Source organism: Oncorhynchus clarkii, chromosome 1, assembly GCF_045791955.1.
Source record: "Oncorhynchus clarkii lewisi isolate Uvic-CL-2024 chromosome 1, UVic_Ocla_1.0, whole genome shotgun sequence".
Lineage (NCBI taxonomy): Eukaryota > Metazoa > Chordata > Actinopteri > Salmoniformes > Salmonidae > Oncorhynchus > Oncorhynchus clarkii.
The window spans coordinates 41,519,787-41,538,826 of NC_092147.1; the positions used below are offsets into that span (position 1 = coordinate 41,519,787).

The 19,040-nt window shown below is 45.0% G+C and overlaps 1 protein-coding gene across 11 annotated transcripts in view; it reads left to right on the forward strand.

Annotated features, from left to right (window-relative positions):
• LOC139407155 (microtubule associated monooxygenase, calponin and LIM domain containing 3a) overlaps positions 1-19,040 on the forward strand; it is an 87,748-nt gene that overhangs the window by 48,693 nt on the left and 20,015 nt on the right. For 6 of the 11 annotated variants that reach the window (XM_071150662.1, XM_071150680.1, XM_071150671.1 and 3 more), the window contains exons 17-23: positions 6,013-6,199; positions 7,534-7,628; positions 11,638-11,731; positions 15,553-15,748; positions 16,037-16,329; positions 16,865-16,954; positions 17,653-17,808. In XM_071150662.1, coding sequence (XP_071006763.1) covers positions 6,013-6,199; positions 7,534-7,628; positions 11,638-11,731; positions 15,553-15,748; positions 16,037-16,329; positions 16,865-16,954; positions 17,653-17,808 — 1,111 coding nt within the window. Of the gene's footprint in view, positions 1-1,323; positions 1,420-1,852; positions 1,919-2,361; positions 2,473-2,648; positions 2,757-5,440; positions 5,549-6,012; positions 6,200-7,533; positions 7,629-11,637; positions 11,732-15,552; positions 15,749-16,036; positions 16,330-16,864; positions 16,955-17,652; positions 17,809-18,287; positions 18,351-19,040 lie in introns of all 11 variants that reach the window. The other 5 variants (XM_071150708.1, XM_071150745.1, XM_071150652.1 and 2 more) reach the window with 4 other exon arrangements.

Consider the following 19,040-nt stretch of genomic DNA (forward strand, 5'->3'; position numbering starts at 1 on the left):
CAACTTCTCTGCTGTTTTGGTGCCCTGCCTACCACACTGTGAACCAGACCCCCAGTGTCCGGTCTGGAGCGTCACAAGCCCTTCTGGTCGGCTATTGCGTAGAAACCTAGCGGTGCCAAAAGCACTGGTCTGCCCTAGAAAGCCTATGAAAATTGCGATCGGCAGAACGGCCAAACAAGTCATTTTTTGACTGCTGTTTTGGGCTCTAAAATGTGTTTTATTGTGATCAAGTTCGATCCCCACATTGAATTATTTAAAAGCTTGCTATAAATTGAGATATTTAATTAAATACTGATCCATTCTGACTACGACATTTGCCGTCACACAGGACCACGTACAGACACAGACCAATCACAGGCCGGCAGGCTACGAGGAGGTTCATTCACACTCTTTGCACGTGTCTCTCAGGCAGGATGAAAATGACATCGACCATGATCCTTTGCTAGTTAGGGCCACTTTCATCATGATCCTTAGCGTTTTTTGTTGTTGTTGTGCCACTCAGCCCCATTCAGCAATATGGTGCTTCAAATTCGAATACTTCCGGCTTCATGCGCCATCGGTAGTTCTCCATAGGAATACGTGTATGATATCTTGCATCTCGTTCATCTTAATATCTGCGGTGCTGCTCGTGGCAAAGTCATTTAGCTAAGTTTACCTTTAACATCTAGACTGAGTGGACAGTGAGAACCTTCCAATACCACATTTCCATCTCACACACTCATTTTCAGTGATTAGTACTCCTGTTTTAGGAACTCTTTAGACTCGCATAATTATACGCTCACTCTCCACAGTATTTCATGCTTTCCTCCTCATGCGATTTAAAAATATATATATATATATTATTATTATATTTTCCCTCAGCCCTCTTTTTCCCATTCATGCACAAGGTTTTTGTGGCTGTTGAAAGGAAAAAAATGCTTGCTCTCATGCTTGCTAACTGTATTCTAACTAGAGTTGGGAAATGTGGTTTATTCGCCATCATTTTCCACATACATCCAGTGGGTGGTCTTTGTGCGCTGTGTGTGTCCTGGTGTGTCGTTCAACAGTGTTGGCGTGAGTGTTTAGTGTAGTAGAATGCCCCATGTAGTAATGTGAATGAGTGTGTGGGTGAGGGTAGCCCTGTAGCAGATGATTGTTTTAGCCTAGTGGATGTGAATCACGAGTTAAATTGATATTAAAATGTAAATGTGTGTGTTGACTTCAAAAGTGAATTCAGATGAGGTAATATGATACCTTGAATGGTATCGATTTGAATGTGCGTGTTAAATGGTGGACGTCGGTGACACCAGCAAGTGACGGCCTGTCCTCCTCTCCTCACTCAAGCCAAGAAGCGGTACAGAGTGGTGTTCGGGCTCACGGAGCTGCCCTAAGAAAACCATTCTGCTTTCCTCCTCCTCCTCGCTCTCTCTTCACTCACAGGTGACCAGTCTGTGCCCTACCAGACCAGACATACTGGTCCTCTACCCTGTCCTCTTCCTTGTCGATCCAATACCTTTCCTCTCAGGTCTTACCTTTGTATAAGTTCTCCAAATGTGCTGTCAAAGTAGAAAGCTCAACTCTTTCTCCCCTTCCTCTTAGACAACTTCCAATCTAACTCAAATAAACTATCTAGTCTTAGTTTACATTCTTCTCGTCAGTGGGTTGCTTTTTGTTAACTTTAAGAGGGTTTGCTTATGTTGTGGCTGACCAGTGTGTAGATTGGGGCCCTGTTGCCATACTTTCTGCAGTGGAAGATCTGATACTGTATATAGCATGCTGCGGTTTGCTTATGAAGGCCTAGATCGGAGAAACATGGTCCTAGCTCTCAGTGTGTGTGTGTGTGTGTGTGTGTGTCTGTGTGTGTGTCCTTAAGAACTGTGATAGAGAAGGTTTGGAGGAGGAAGGGACCACACAGGACCAGACACCTCAGGCTCACCGGGTAACAACCATGGTTGCACGGGCCTGCTGTAATCAATACTAACCCCTGGGGAACGAACAACCCAGACAGAATGTGTGTGACTGGATGTCTCTACGGATTGTGTAGGGGAGAACGGAAGGAATTGTTGTGGGCAGACTATAATGGTTGGCACGAACAACAATCAAAGGGTTAAGCAGGTGATGACTTGTGCCATTTCAGGGCTAGTTTCATTTGGGCACGGTTGTTGTTTGTTTTCTTGTACCATAGCAGTGCTTCCATGCTAACTCATATACAGTATGAATACATAATATGTCTGCCCTTTGTCGTTAGTGGTCTCATATTTAATAGCATTTCATAGGGTTCTAGGCCAACCATACCAGCTAACTGCATCAAACCAGTGTCATCGAGTTTTGGGGAAAACAGACTGTAAACACACACAAGGCTTACCTTGGTTTGCTCTGCAGAAATGGGAATCCGTGCAGCTTGAGGAACCAGAGCCTATTCACATCCCTAGCATCCAGGAGAGGTCTGCGTGGCTAGTCGCTAAGTTCAAGGTTAAACCCGAGAAACTAAAGGTGAATACCAAACCGTGCTGTCTAGAATGATAGGCCTACTAGATGTATTGCATTTGTGAATAGTTTGTGTCTTTAGTGTTGGTTTACTCCAGTACACTTCATCATTCTGATCATTCTCATTCCTGTTGCCTTCTCTAAACAGTCTCCTTTCTCTGTCCTCTCCCTTTCCCCTGGAGCGTAAGAAAAAGCCCTCGCGTTTCTTATTAGAACAGTGGCACCTGTCAGCCAGAACCCTCAGCCAGAACACACAAAGCCTCCTCTCCCCCCCTGAAGCTCTTGGACAGGTATCCTCTCCTGCCTGGGGACTAAAGACCTGCAGTGTGGAGCTGGCACTAACACACCTCTGCTTCCTGGAAACACGACCACCTTTATACTGATTTCCATAGATTGGCTCGATTAGAATTATACAGCACTCATCTCTAAGATAGATCTACTGCCATTAAGGACCGCTGCATTGTAACATTTCTCTGACTGCTGACCTCATAAGTTGACCGAGGCTGAATTTGCCCCTGTGTTTCTACTGCATGGCAAATGGAGATCAATGAAAAATGGTTGATAAGGGATGTGAAGGTGCAGCAGTCGTGACATCCTTGTTAGTATGCATAGGTCAGGCAAACCTGTCACGTAAAAATCACTTCATCCACTAACGCAAACCTCAACGGTCTTTCCTGGTTAAATAAAGGCAAAATAACGTCAGGGTCTTGTGTGGAGCACGGGATGTTTTGTAGAACAGCACTAAAAATACCATTCCATGTCTAAACTCTGTCTTTCCATTCCTATTCTATTCTTTTGTAAACGAATAATGACTTATTCTGCAGGAGATAGAACTACTGCGCTCTGATGACCAACTGTCACGACGTGTCTTTAGTGTACAGGAGAGGGCTGAGCAGCTAGCCTCGCAGTTTCAAGGCAAGCTGGCAAATCCACAGGTGATATACTGTACGCCACCACCGCTCGATAGCCCCGAGTCCAAATTCCAAGTTAAGGACTTTACGACTACCAAGGAACCGGCCTCGTCTCTGACCTCTTCAGTCACTTCACTTATCATGAATGTCAGATGGAGCGATAAACTGATCAATAAAAAACACTTAGGTTTTGATTAGTCATACTATTTGCTCAGTATCAGTCATTACTGTTCTGTAGAATTGGAATATGAGGGATATTTCCTAATTTCTCTTTTCTCTAACCAAGTCATCCTGCCATAACTGCCCTTTCTCTTCCCTCTTTTTCCCCCTGGAATCCACAAAAAAACCCTTGCATTTCTGTATACAAAAGGGGCACCTGTCTCACAGCCAGAACCCAGAGAGCCCCCTCTCCTCCCCTGAAACTCTGAGACCGGTAGCCCCTCCCTTCTGGGAAGATTGACAGTTGAAATCACCCTAACACTCACTGGCTCTTGAAGACGGGCCAAATAACTCACTGCCTGGCCTGTGATATGTAATTGAACTGATCTCCAATGTGTGTCCTAACAAGCAAGTTCACACTGCATACAGGAATGGTTCATATGATGTATGGATGTAAAAATGCATCCTGCCGTTTTAGTCAAAGATACTACTCAGATTGCTGCGGTGAAAAGTGTGATGACACTGAAATGTGGAAGAGAGTGTACTGTAGTCATTGATTTATGTTCCAATAGATTGCTGTAAGTAGTCCCTTAGGCGTGGCCTGCATTGCATTTCAGTTTTGTGGTCTCTGTGCTTAGGGGAGTCCTTGCCTGATGTTTTGGCCTCAATACAGTTTAATTTGATCCTCATGTTCATAAGCCCTGTTCTGTTCCAACTGGGCTGGTGTAATCACGCCCCAGAGATGTGCCACTATAATACACCATGGTATATTTACGCTAAATATTTCAATCTCTTTTCTATGGCTTACGCTGTGCTAACTGACCTCAATTCTGTCTCTCTGCAGGATAAATGTTATTTTGGGATCTTTGTTGATCTAATCCTGGCCATTTTAGGGTTACAGCTGAAGCGCGTTTGAGATATTACAGTGAATCTCTGCTCTTTTGAATGTGCACAGTTGATCCTAACTTCCTGTGTCCACGGTGACCAACTATCTTTCTTGTTTTATTAGCCAAAGGGTAGCGCAGGAAACATTAACACCATAAATCTGACTGTGTGTGTTTGTGTGTTTGTGTGTGTCTGTGTATATGGGTATAAGCGCATATAGCCACAGTCAAAGTCCAGGATCATACTCAGCCTCACAGAGCCAGTCAACAGCTTTCGCTCCTCATTAAAGTAATGGTGTGTACACATCACATGTGTTTTATTGGTTCAAATCAAATAGGCTTTCTGTCGGACACTGCATGTGGCGCGGTGTGGGTAGTGGCTTTCTTTGTGCCAATGAGGGTTCAAGAGTTGTATGCAGTTGGTTAGCACGTATTTCTCTTCTGTTGAAAACACTCATTCAAAGCAGTTCATTGGGTGGGGCTGGTGGGCCGTTCAACCAAACACGGCTTAGTTTCCCTCTCACGATCAGTTGAATATTTTTGCCCTTTAGTGCCTTACATAGTGTACTACCTCACCTCCCATCATAGTTTACCCCTCTTCCTCATACAACTCCTTCTACTCTGCCATTTGGTTTTGCTCACATTCCTTTGCATGTCTTTTCTCTCATCCGTAAAGGGATACTTCGGGATGTTCGCAATGAGGCCCTTTTATCTACTTCCCCAGAGTCAGATGAACTCGTGGATACCATTTGTATGTCTTGGCATGCAGTTTGAAGGAAGTTGCGAACTAGCGCTAGCGCAATTGCTAACTAGCCTTCCAGTCATTGCACTAACGCTAGTTAGCATTGGCTCGCAAAACTACCTCTATCCACAAGTTTTTCTGACTCTGGGGAAGTAGATAAAGGGGATTCCATTGGAAAATCCCAAAGTATCCCTTTGTCTTGGCATGTCTTTCTTTTTCCTCTCTCTTTGTCTTTCTCATCCTACTGTCCTTTCTTTCTCTCTCTCTGCCTTCGATAGAGCTATTTAAAGATGTACACAGGGGAAGTGAGCTTATTGGCTGAGCAGATAGCCAATCAGCTTCAGCCTCAAGAGGAACCTAAGCCCTTACTTGACAAAAGGGAGTTGGTAAGAGCCAATGGCATCGTAGGACACTAGGCATGTTGTAGACCCAAGAGTGAAGTGACTCCAGCTAGGGAACGTAAATGTGGTGTTTAGTGATGATGAGTATAACTAGGACTTCCTTCTAGTTCTAGAGACGGATTGTAATTGTGTGTGTGTTAGGAACTCTGTGACCAGTGTTCTGTGTGTGTGAAACATTTGACCCCACTTAAGCTTTGTGGTGGCTATAATCTCAGGTGTTTCTGAAAAACTTGTCAGTGGCTAATTCACAGCCATAATCTACTAGGTTGTGAATGGTTTGATATCAATGGAACATTTGATCCCACATCCCCTAACTCTCTACCAGTTAGATTTTTCCCACTTAGTTGTGAAGCCGGGGGCTTCAGGAAAATGGCTTCCCACTCTCCTCATCTCTCTTTACCTCTCCCCAGCCCCTAATACTGTCTCCTCTCGTCCTCTCACCCTTACAGAGTTCCCTGAGGAAGGAGTTCCCCCAGAACATCGGGGGCAGTGACGTGTGCTTCTTCTGCCGGAAGCGTGTGTACGTGATGGAGCGGCTGAGTGCCGAGGGCAAGTTCTTCCACCGCAGCTGCTTCAAGTGTGACTACTGCGGCACCACACTACGACTTTCGTCCTACGCCTTCGATGTGGAGGACGGTACGTGGAGGAAGACCCAACTTTAAAGCCACCTGTTGTGGTTACAATGTGTAGTGTGCTTTTCGCTCAGTACAGATATGTTTGTGCTGTCTTCCCATTGAATGACTGTAGGAGTTGGTAACGTCATACAAACAGTTCTGGGATCAGACTAATACAAATGTACACTGAGTGTACAAAAAATTAAGAACACCTGCTCTTTCCATGGCAGACCAGGTGAAAGCTATGATCCCTTATTGATGTCACTTGTTAAATCCACTTCGAATAGATGAAGGGGAGGAGACAAGTTAAAGAAGGTTTTTTAAGCTTTGAGACAATTTGAGACATGGATTGTGTGTGTGTGCCATTCAGAGGCTGAATGGGCAAGACAAAAGATTGAACTGCCTTTGAACGGGGTATTTTAGTAGGTGCCAGGTGCACCGGTTTGTGTCAAGAACTGCAACACTGCTGGTTTGTTCACGCTCAACAGTTTCCAGAGTGTATCATGAATGGTCCACCACCCAAAGGACATTCAGCCAACTTGACACAACTGTGGGAAGCATTGGAGTCAACATGGGCCAGCATCCCTGTGGAACGCTTTCGTCACCTTTGTAGAGTCCATGCCCCGGTGAATTGAGGCTGTTCTGAGGGCAAAGGGGGGTGCAATTCAATATTAGGAAGGTGTTGCTAATGTTTTGTACACTGAGTGTACATGTGAATAGAAACAGCTTGCATACACTGTTGATATGTTCACAAAAACATCCCGCTGAATGACACAATCACTTTGTTTTGACTAAATTCAAACAGGGCACAGACATTTCTGACACACAATACAGTCAATTTAGACTCAAAGGCACCTGTTACATGATGAAGGTACTGTAAAAAGTGTTGACTCATAGGCACACACGCGCGCTATGCCAAGCTTTGTCCTTGTGGTTGCAGTAAGAGTCATCATATTGTCCTCAGTGTCTGCTGCATGATTCATTCATGTTCTCTCTCTGAGTGCCACAAGGCCTCTCTTCTGCTCATGGAACAAGTAGCAAATTGTTTGCAATGACAAGAGTGTCTGTTTCTCCCAGTTTTAGTTTGTGATCCCAGTCATCCCACTGGTAGAGCAGACTCCAGAATGCCCAGTAGGAACTGAGGGAGGGAGGACAAAATGTTGTCTTTCTATGTACAGCATTCTCTCACACACACACACACACACACACACACACACACACACACACACACACACACACACACAGGCTTTCACGGTACTGAAGAGTATGCAACAGTCAGATGAGGTTAATGCAGTCTGCAGTATGTTTGTTTTGCACTGGTTTAGTACTTCTCTGTTTCTGTCTCCTCTCCTACAGGGAAGTTTTACTGCAAGCCCCACTACTGTTACCGCTCGTCTGGTCAGGCTCAGAGGAAGAGGCCGGCACAGACCCCTGCTCTGCTCAATGCTAAGGTAATGACCCCCCCCCCCCCCACACACACACACATCCTCACACACACACACACTCATTCTCACTCTCACACCCTTTCTCTCTCACACCCTCTCTCTTTCTCACCCTCTCTCTCTCTCTCTCTCAATTCAATTGAAGGGGCTTTATTGACATGGGAAACATGTTAACATTGCCAAAGCAAGTGAAGTAGATAATATACAAAAGTGAAATAAACAATAAAAATGAACAGTAAACATTACACTCATAGAAGTTCCAAAATAATAAAGACATTACAAATGTCATATTTTGTATATTTAATCTTGTAACGATGTGCAAATGGTTAAAGTACAAAAGGGAAAATAAATAAACATAAATATGGGTTGTATTTACAATGGTTTTTGTTCTTCACTGGTTGGCCTTTTCTTGTGGCAACAGGTCACAAATATTGCTGCTGTGATGGCACACTGTGGTATTTCACCCTATAGATAAGGGAGTTTATCAAAATCGTGTTTGTTCTCAAATTCTTTGTGGATCTGTGTAATCTGAGGGTAATATGTGTCTCTAAAATGGTCACACATTTGGCAGGAGGTTAGAAAGTGCAGCTCAGTTTCCACCTAATTTTGTGGGCAGTGAGCACGTAGGCTGCCTGGCTCTCAAGAGAAGACAGGTTTTCTCAATAGCAAGGCTATGCTCACTGAGTCTGTACATAGTCAAAGCTTTCCTTAAGTTTGGGTCGGTCACAGTGGTCATGTATTCTGCCACTGTGTACTCTCTGTTTAGGGCCAAATAGCATTCTAGTTTGCTCTGTTTCTTTTGTTAATTCTTTCCAATGTGTCAAGTAATTATCTTTTTGTTTTCTCATGATTTGGTTGGGTCTAATTGTGTTGCTGTCCTGGGGCTCTGTGGGGTCTGTTTGTGTTTGTGAACAGAGCCCCAGGACCAGCTTGCTTAGGGAACTCTTCTCCAGGTTAATTTCTGTAGGTGATGGCTTTGTTATGGAAGGTTTGGGAATCCCTTCCTTTTAGGTGGTTGTAAAATTTAACGCTCTTTTCTGGATTTTGATAATTAGCGGGCATCGGCCTAGTTCTGCTCAGCGTGCATTATTTGGTGTTTTACGTTGTATACGGAGGATATTTTTTGCAGAATTAGAATGCCCTTCTTGCCTTGTCTCTCAGATTGTTCACAGCTTTGTGGAAGTTACGTGTGGCGCTGATGTTTAGGCCAAGGTATTTATAGTTTGTTTGTATAGTATAGTGTTCTAGGGCAACGGTGTCTAGATGGAATTTGTATTTGTGGTCCTGGCGACTGGACCTTTTTTGGAACACCATTATTTTGGTCTTACTGAGATTTACTGTCAGGGCCCAGGTCTGGCAGAATCTGTGCAGAAGATCTAGGTGCTGCTGTAGGATGATGTTAAAGAGTTTTATTATAGCCAATTGGAATTTGTTGTCTGTATATTTTATCATTTCATTGAGGATACCATCAACACCACAGGCCTTTTTGGGTTGGAGGGTTTTTATTTTATACTATAGTTCATTCGAGGTAATGGGAGAATCCAGTGGATTCTGGTAGTCTTTAATAGTTGTTTCTAAGATTTGTATTTGTTCATGTTTTTGCGGTTTGTTCTTTGTTATAGAGCCAAAAGATTGGAGAAGTGGTTTACCCTACGTCTCCGTTTTGGGTAGATAATTCTTCCTGTTGTTCTTTGTTTAGTGTCTTCCAATTTTCCCAGAAGTGGTTAGTCAATGGATTCTTCAATTACATTGAGCTGATTTCTGGCGTGCTGTTCCTTCTTTTTCCGCAGTGTATTTCTGTGATGTTTTAGTGATTCACCATAGTGAAGGTGTAGACTCCGGTGTTCTGGGTCTCTCTGTTTTTGGTTGGACAGGTTTCTCAATTTCTTTAGGTTTTTGCGTTCTTCATCAAACTATTTGTCGATGTTGTTCATTTTCTGTTTGAAATGTTTACATTTGATAGGGAAGCTGATAGGTCAAATATACTGTTTAGATTTTCTACTGCCAGCATTACACCTTCACTATTACAGTGAAACATTTTGTCCAGGAAATTGTCTAGAAGGGATTGAATTTGTTGTTGCCCAATTTGTTTTTTGGTAGATTTCCACACTACTCTCCTTCAAGTTTATAACATTTAAAAATATATATTATTCACCTCCTTTGGCTTTGATGCCTCATGATTGAGGATTGCTCTGTTCAAGTAGAGTGTATTTTGCTGTGGTCTGATAGGGGTGTCAGTGGGCTGACTGTGAACGCTCTGAGAGACTCTGGGTTGAGGTCAGTGATAAAGTAGTCTACAGTACTGCTGCCAAGAGATGAGCTATATGTGTACCTACCGTAGGAGTCCCCTCGAAGCCTACCATTCCTGCTCTTTAGGCCAAAGGCAGATGACCTCAGACCTTGTATATTCCAGGATGAGATGGTAGAAGCTTTGTGGTCCATATGTACATACCCAGTGTGCGACAGAGCTGCAGGAGTTGTGACCCGTTTTTGTTGGTTATGTTGTCATGGTTGTGCCTAGGGGGGCATATGGGGGAGAGAATGCTGTCCCCTCCAGGTAGGTGCTTGTCCCCCTGTTTGCTGATGGTGTCAGGTTCTTGTCCAGTTCTGGCATTTAGGTCGCCACAAACTAGTACAGGACCCTGGGTCTGGAAATTGTTGATCTCCCCCTCTAAGATGGAGAAGCTGTCATCGTTAATGGGGGTTCTATTGGGAGGATATAGGTAGGACACATGAGGACATTTTTCTCTGGTGAGATCATTTCCTTATTAATGTCTAGCCAGATGTAAAATGTTCCTGTTTTGACTAATTGAATAGAGTGGGGTTAGGTCTGCTCTATACCAAATTAGCATACCCCCGGAATCTCTTCCCTGTTTCACATCTGATAGTTTGATGGATGGGACTACCAGCTCTCAGTAACCTAGATGGCAACCAGTGGGTCCGTCTCCTTTACGCCATGTTTCTTGTAGGATGACAATGTCTGTATTTCCAATTTCTTTGATGAAGTCTGGGTTCCTGCTCTTTAGGCCAAAGGCAGATGACCTCAGACCTTGTATATTCCAGGATGAGATGGTAAAAGCTCTGTGTTCCATGGTGTCTAGTGTTGTTTTTGTGTGGTTTAGGCCTGGACCATCACAGTAGGTGTGAACAGAGCATGTTGAGCATCTGATCTGTCCAGGCTGGAGTGGTGGGCCAGGTAGACATTAGGTTTTGGGGCACAGTCTCGCGAAATTCTTGCATTCACCCGCTGTATGGTGGTGACAGGGTAAACGTCTTTTCGTGGCAGCAGGGTGCGTTGGGGAAAGTGGGATAAGCTTTTTCAATCACTCCCTTGAGTGCTATGGCCACCCTTTCCTGCTGGGCCCTCAGATCATTTGTGCCCGTGTGAATTATGATGTGGCTGGGGGACCCTAGTCTGTCCTCTGACAACAGCTCCAGGGCATGCCTAGTGTTTGGGCACCAGAGCTTAGCCACTTTGTGTCTTGAATGTATTTGCCATTTGAGTCAATGAGGAGCGCAATCTCTGGCTTTTGTGTGTCCTCAGTGGATGTGTGGGGGTTGTCAAGAGAGCAATCAGGGGAGTTGACAGGGGGCTGTTAGGAGGGGTTGGTGGGTCCTGTCCCATTGTTGTGTTGGGGTCTGGGTTGGGCTGTTCCGCTGGCTTCTCTGGGGGAGAGTCCCTGCTCTCTGTCACACCTCAGGTTTCTCACCTCCTCTTTCAGTGCCATGTGTGACTCTTTTAAGTTCTCCCTCCCCAGTCCGTAGAGCGACCAGCTCTCTCAGATGGCCGTCCATCTCCACCGTCTGCCCTCCAGGTCTTGTTGGGGTCTGTTTTGTGGGTTTGTTCTGTTTGTATTGTGTGGACTAGCTCTCTGAGCTCTACCATGTCTCTCTCCAGCTCTGTGAATTTATTCCTCTCAATCTCTCACTATCACACTGGATCTGTTTCGTAGGATAATCAGGAAGTGTAGGATGTGTATTGACCCCCTCCTCCCCTGCACTTCTGTCTCGTCTCCAGGACAACCAGGCTTCCTTGCCCGCGGCGGTCACTGTGGACTCCCCTGGGAGGGGGGCGATGGCATCCCCTTCCCCCACCGAGCGCCGGTCCTCAGGTACCCCCACTATCCCGCTATCCTCACCTCTAGCTGTGGTGCCACTGCCCTGCTTGGCACCGCTGGCCCTGGGGAGTGGGGAGGGGCCCCTGCGCACCCTCCGCCGGACCCTGTCCTGGACCTGCCACCAGGTGGCACTAAACCCCTTCGACTCGCCATTCCTTTGTACCTACTGTGTCTACCTCCTCTGCTGTTTCACCCTCAACGCCTTGCTCAATCTCCTAGCATGACCTGTAGCATGGTGTACTACAGTACCCACAATGCTTTGTATAACATATCCCGTCTCCCTATGACCTCTGACTTCACTTCACCAACTAATTACTCTGAGTGAAACTGTATAGATCTAAGCTAGCATCCTCTATCCGTCTTTCGTATAGCTTGTTGACTTGCTGTCCTGTTGATGTAAATCTTGTGATTCTGTGTGTGTGGTGTAATTTATTTCTTGAAGATGCAGCATTCCCTCCCATTCGCATCCAATTTGGGATTGATTTTTGGCTAGTAAAGTAGCCCGGCCGGCAGCTAGATTTGAAACAAATGGTGCATCTTCTTCTTCTTCATTTCTCGGCCTGGAAATTAAAATAACAGTCAGGCAAAATGATGAGCCTTCGCTGTTTTCTTCTGTGGTTTTTAAGACCATTATACTCAAGTTACCTTTTCTCACTGACTTATAGTAATTTAACAGGTTATTAGTAATTTAACAGTAACCTGTTGAATTGTAACTTATGATATTAAACATGTTATATTACTCAATAAGTAAGTTGTGCTCTTTTGCCTGCCTGTGCTTTAATCGATAGCCAAACTTGTGATTGTAACCTGTAGTGGCCTGTGACCTTCTTAGCTTTACCTTCTCCTTTTTGACCCGCTGACTAGAGCGTGCCTGTATCAGTGCTTGTGATTGGTTCTCTGTAAGCTTTACCTTTTCACCCTCCTATCAGAGCAGCCCGAAGCCAAAAGCTAGTGTTTGAAACAGTGCTTGTGATTGGCCCCTTGTGAGATCCACCCTCCCTCTCCTCTCTGACCATACCGTCAGTGGCTGTCTTGTCTGTCCTCCTGCATTCCCACCTTCTCTCTTTGCATACGAACACCTCTACTGCCTTTCCTAAAATGTTACATTTCTCTTGCATGTACTGTGGGGTCATAGATGTAATAGCTGAAACGTGTAGCTTGATATATCTAATGTCAGGCGACTGATCCGAGGTGGGAAGTTTGTATCTTAGATTACTTTAATAGGTCATCTGTAGACCTACTATGCCAGTATTATAATTAAGGTAAATATAAGGCTTTCACCCCTCAACTACTAGCACATTTATACTTGGAACTAAGATATATTATATAAGATATAGGCAGGCCGCAGACATGACATATATTACCTGATAATGGCAATGACCTTGATCATCTCGTAACACATGCTGGCCTTTGGGAACCCCTATCATTTCTGTTATAGTCTTTAGAGGTTAGTGGACTAAGACGAATTGGCTCGAGAATCTATCGTCTCATGATGCAGACAGTGTAATTGCCCTCTAAATGCTCCCCTGTGATACTAGAGTTCTGCATTCTTCAGTTTCACTCATCTGACATGAACTGTCACCACTAGCACCAGCTCATGAAAACAAATCAAATATCACACTCACTACCACACCATGCTTTGGTGAGTGTTGCGTAAGGTCATTGCTTACAACACATTGTCTGTTGGTAAGTTTCTCACTCCCTTAATTATAAGCTACATTTAGAATTTTAAAGAACACGTTTCTAAGGGTTGCTGTGCCCTGTAGATGCGGTAAAAAGGTAAATGGAACATGACCCAAACCATTTTTACGCATTGGAAATGCGTGTGCTAGAGATCCCGAATCCCCTCATTGCTCACCAGCAGAATTAGCCGTCATTTACGCTGTTGTTTATACTGTATGTGTATTTCACAACATTTTGAGGTAAAAATCTGAGTTTAATGCTTGTATGGATGTCAATATCACTTATCAACTGCATTACAGTTAAACTACTTTGACTACCGCAACTAATTTAGGTATGCTAGCTATCCTACTAGCTCATACGAACGGGAGTTAACGTTAGCATTTAGCGGTCACTTCTAAATGTTATGCAGTGAAAATAGCCAAATATATCAAAATCTGACTTCAGTAACCATATTGTGGGCCTTTTACAATATACACTGAGTGTAGAAAACATTAAGGACACCTTCCTAATATTGAATTGCACCCTCCCCTTTTGCACTCAAAAGAGCCTCAATTCATCAGGAGCATGTACTCTGGTGTCAATAGCGTTCCATAGGGATGCTGGCCCATGTTGACTCCAATGCTTCCCACAGTGGTGTCAAGTTGGCTGGATATCCTTTGGGTGATGGACCATTCTTGTGTCACCAACCGGCTCTAAGTAAAAAAAAAAAAAGGGAGACAACGTGGAGATAAGGAATAACAAAATATATTTATTAACTTAAGTAACCTAAATACAATTTGTGTAGTCAGTAGTGTAAGTGAGTGGTTGCGTGCATAAATGTGATACTGAGGGGTGTTGAAAGGTGCCAACGCAAACAAACAGAACAGCCACAAAAATGCCACGACCAAAATCTATCGGTGTCTGCATGGAGAGAGTCTCCTCAATGAATGGGGGAAGAGGTGCATTTATCCTGGGACACACCCAAGCCCAGGTGTGTCCCATTTGTCCACCCACCGACATCCTATTAAGGAAAACAAGAGCAAAGGGAAAGAATTTGGCAGACAGAGTGGGAGGGTCGTCACACTTGGTACATACGGGAAACTGTTGAGTGTGGAAAAAACCAGCAGCGTTGCAGTTCTTGACACAAACCTGTGCGCCTGGCAGCTACTCCCATATCCCGTTCAAAGGCACTTAAATATTTTGTCTTGCCCATTCCCCCTCTGAATGGCCCACAAACACAATCCATGTCTCCAATTGTCTCAAGGCATTAAAATCCTTCTTTAACCTCCCCTTCATCTATACTGATTTTGAAGTGGATTTAACAAGAGACCTCAATAAGGGATCATAGCTTTCACCTGGTCTGTCATGGAAAAAGCATGTGTCCTTAATGTTTTGTACACTCTGTGTATAAATCCTTATGGATTTGACGAATATCCACTTTGTTATATCAGGTTTGTTGAATGTGCCTCAATGACGGCGTCAGTGTCCTGTGTTCCATTGACATCTTTACCGCATCTGTGCTCTTGTATAATCTCACCTCAAATTTAGACTTTCAGTGTCTGTCAGCTTTAAGAGTTGCTTCCTAGGATGGGAAACAGGCAAAGTAGTACCAACCTTTACCCTGTTGCATATAGAATGTTATATAATTCTATAAAGTATAAATAATATACACTATATATATTGGATTTGTGAGACGCTGTAGGAAACAAACATTTATGCAATAAATGATTAGAATGGCTGTGTTTTTGTCTGTTTTTCCTAGATTCCAAAATAAATGTGTATATAAACAAAACAAAAATGTCTCAAACATGACACAAATCAGTTGATAGAAAATGAGCCACAATAAACCCGTGCCCAACTATAGTAATGGAAGAAACATGGATGGAAATGTGATTATGGAAGAGATCTGGTTTCTGGTAGCACGTTGTTATACAGTAGGCACAGTATACTGGTCCGATGGTATAGTGCAAACCTTGAGAGAAGTTGCAGAGTAGCATAGCCCCAGTTTGAATGAAAGCTGAGCCTGCCTAGTGTCTACAAGCCTTGCATGGCTCTTGCCCTGCTGCATCCCTCCAGCTCCTCTCCTCGACCATGCTACCTATGATTTCTCAGTTGCCTGTCTGTATTCTCTCCCCCTCCGCGGTCCACCCCAGTCCCGGAGGTGAACGGGCTGCAGGAGCCCAGCCTGGCTAAGCGTCTGCGGGGCACGCCGGAGCGCATCGAGCTGGAGAACTATCGTCTGTCTCTGCAGCGGGAGGAGGACCTAGAGGAGGTGCCAGAGGAGACGCTGGCCGAACACAACCTAAGCAGTGTGTTGGACAAGGACACGCACGCAGACCTGGGCTCCAGGTGAGACCACAGAGGAACAGTCAACTCTGCATGGGGTGACCTATGGCAACAACTGTTGAACTCAGCAATTTAACATAGGCCTATATATAGTCATGTACACAAAGCGTGGCAGATACTTAAACGATCATTTTAATATTGCATGTTCGTATGTGATGATCGTTATGGTCAGTGGTTTTCTAGTACTGGATACATACAGTGCCAGTAAGTGTTGGTGATATAAATCCCCTTCCATGATGACTCCAACCCTGCCTGCTCTGACTTGCACCTCCCTCCCTTGCTTTCATACAGCAGCTCTGAGTCTGACATGGAGGAGGAGGACCAGGATGAAGAGGAGCAACATGAGGAGGAGCAGCAGGAGCCCCCCAGCCCCTCAGACCTGGGAGGAGTACCCTGGAAGGAGGCTGTGGAGCTCCATGCCAAGCTGAAGACTGACAGCGACCCAGGGGCTGAGGGAGAGGACGGTGAGGGAGAGGACGGTGAGGGAGAGGACGAGACACATGGTCACATCGCTAGGGATCTAGAAGTGGAGGAGGAGGAAGATGACGAAGAAGAGGAGGACGATGAGGCGGAATCGACTGATGGTAAACATTTTTTTAAAGTTTCACAAACATCTATGCAGTTTGTCTGTGGTTTTCAGATGTCCTGTTGGTGTGCCGATCCCTAATATTCTGTCTGCTCTGATTCAATGTCAAGGTAGTAATATGACATTTCTGAATGTAGCTGCTGTTTCTAGGTGTTCAGTCACTGGGTTCTGAGAGGTAGCCTCCAGTAAACTGGTGTCAGAGCCAGAGGGATGTCAATGTTTTCCCTATGAGGTCTTCCTCATCCCTCCTCCTCATATGTATGTGAGCATTCAGTCTTCATCTCAGCTCTGTGACAATTTATCTCAGAACAGACTGAATCTACTTCTTGTAGAAAAGTGTACCTTTTTCACCTGTCATTGTAAAGTCATTGTTTTCCTCATCTTCTCCATCTCTCTTCCTCCCTCTTCTTCTCCTCCTCTTTCCCACCATGTGTCTCCCTTCCTGTGTGTGTGACGTCTGTGTCTGAATGCGTTTGTGTCTTTCCCGTGTGTGTGTGTGTTATTATGTGGGCGATGTCTCCCCCAACTGGTAGAGGGGGAGTACTGCCCGTGGGAGCAGGAGCTCCAGTCAGGCATATGGCTGGAGAACCTCCAAGACGAAGAGGATACCTGTAGATTTAAAGGTAGCACCACTGCCTGCGGATGAGTTTTGCAGTTTGTACACTGAACATAATAACTACGAGTGAAGAAACATTCTCATCAATTTGTTTCTTTTTACCAGGCTTTCTCCAGGAGTGTTTGGTTTGCATTATTATGTTGTCTGATTTGGTTATTTTTGCTATTTTGAAGAGAGTAAGAGTGATTTATTTTTCATTCTCTGTTTTACATTTTCAAGCTGAAATATGACTTCCCGTTTTACCCTAACTTTTAACGTTTTTCAAATTAACATTTTTTTTTTTAATCTTTCAACTTTGTACTAATCGACTAATACTAAGAAAATGTACAGAGTCAGTTTTAGTCATTACAGTTTTAGCATGATAGAGAGTGGTGTGATGATAAACATTGTTAAAGTCTTGTTCCTAATGTAATACTTTTACTGTTAAGCTGCTACTCTTGTTCCAGGATGCTAGTGCATGCAGCGTCCACCTTCCTGGTTGTGGTATATCATATACAACTCTACTGTCTCCTACTGGTCTTTAATCACCTCTCTGCCTTCTCTCTCCTTTTCCTGTTCTGTCCTGTCTGTTCCCCTTTCCCTTTGTATTCCCACCCTTCTTCCTCAACGACTGTCTCTCCTCTACTCTCTCTCACCCTTCTGCAACTTAAATCCACACACACCACCATCACATGTATATGACCCAACCCCTACACCTCCATACAGCCAGAAACCTGCAGATCCAGCAGGTGCTGCAGCCTGTGGATCCGACGGGCATTAAGAATCTCAGACGAGTCTCCGCACTGTCAGAGGGGGACAAGGAGGAGCCTCCTGCCTCGGCCTCCCAGCCATCCACCACGCTCACCCAGTCCCCCTCCACAGGTAACCCAGCCCAAAGGAGCTGATCCCTGGGTACACTACCAGACCTGGCCCCGTGGCTTCTTGGCTGTGGGTCTCCAGGTTGAGGGAAGAGACCAGTGTTTCTCATCAGACCGGCTACTTCTGTGTGTCTGAGCCAGGGGGAGCCACCCTGTTAACCCCAACATTAACAAACATATTGTCTATAATCGTCTGTGATTTGTTTTGATTGACCTGCTTTATTTTCTGTGTCTAATTTTTGTCCAGCCTTTTATGTTGTGTCTAATTGTTATTGCGGGGGTATGGGGTTGTGACTTGGTGGACAAAGACACCAGTGTCACTGGGTCAGGTCAAAGGTCAACAATCACACCCTGGCTTCCTTCATTTATTTTTCTCATTTTTTTTATACTGTCTAGTTTGGCTTTGTTTTGTTCTGTTGTTTCTTTCCCAAGAGTCTGTTGTTTTACATTCATTTCCTATCCCAATGTCTGTTTTGAATGTAGCCCCCGCCCACACATCCACTCGTCATGAGGCTGTGCGAGTCTGGTTGGAGTCGGTGTCCGGAGGTAGTGCAGAGCGATATATGTGATCATTCTATATGATGATCCCTATATACTTTAGCTCGTAACTCTATGCTACTGTATACCGGCCTTCCTTAGAGCATGGCAGCACACACTCACACAGACCCACACTCACAAGCATGCATGCCGGAATGATGCCACGCAGGAGAGTGTATCTCTCTTGGGGTGAAGCCAACACTTGCACTACCTTTACCACTTCACTCACCACCCAACCCCGCTTCCCTGTGCATCGGACTATACAGTACCTACAGCAAATAGGAGTAGAAGTGGAGACGAGTTGCATAAGGTGTTCTAGACTTGACACATATCTATAGCGGCAAGCACCATCAAGAATGTAAGAGAATGAACTCCCGAGTGGCGCTGTGGTCTAAGACACTGCATCTCAGTGCAAGAGGCGTCGCTGCGGGAGACCCATGGGTTGGCACACAATTGGCCCAGCGTCGTCCGGGTTAGGGGAGGGTTTGGCTGGCAGGGATTGTCCCATCGCGCATTAGCAACTCCTGTGGCGGGCCGGGCGCAATGCACGCTGACACGGTCGCCAGGTGTACAGTGTTTCCTCCGACACATTGGTGCGGCTGGCTTCCGGGTTAAGCGGGCATTGTGTCAAGAAGCAGTGCGGCTTGGTTGGGTTGTGTTTCGGAGGACGCATGGCTCTCGACCTTCGCCTCTCCCGAG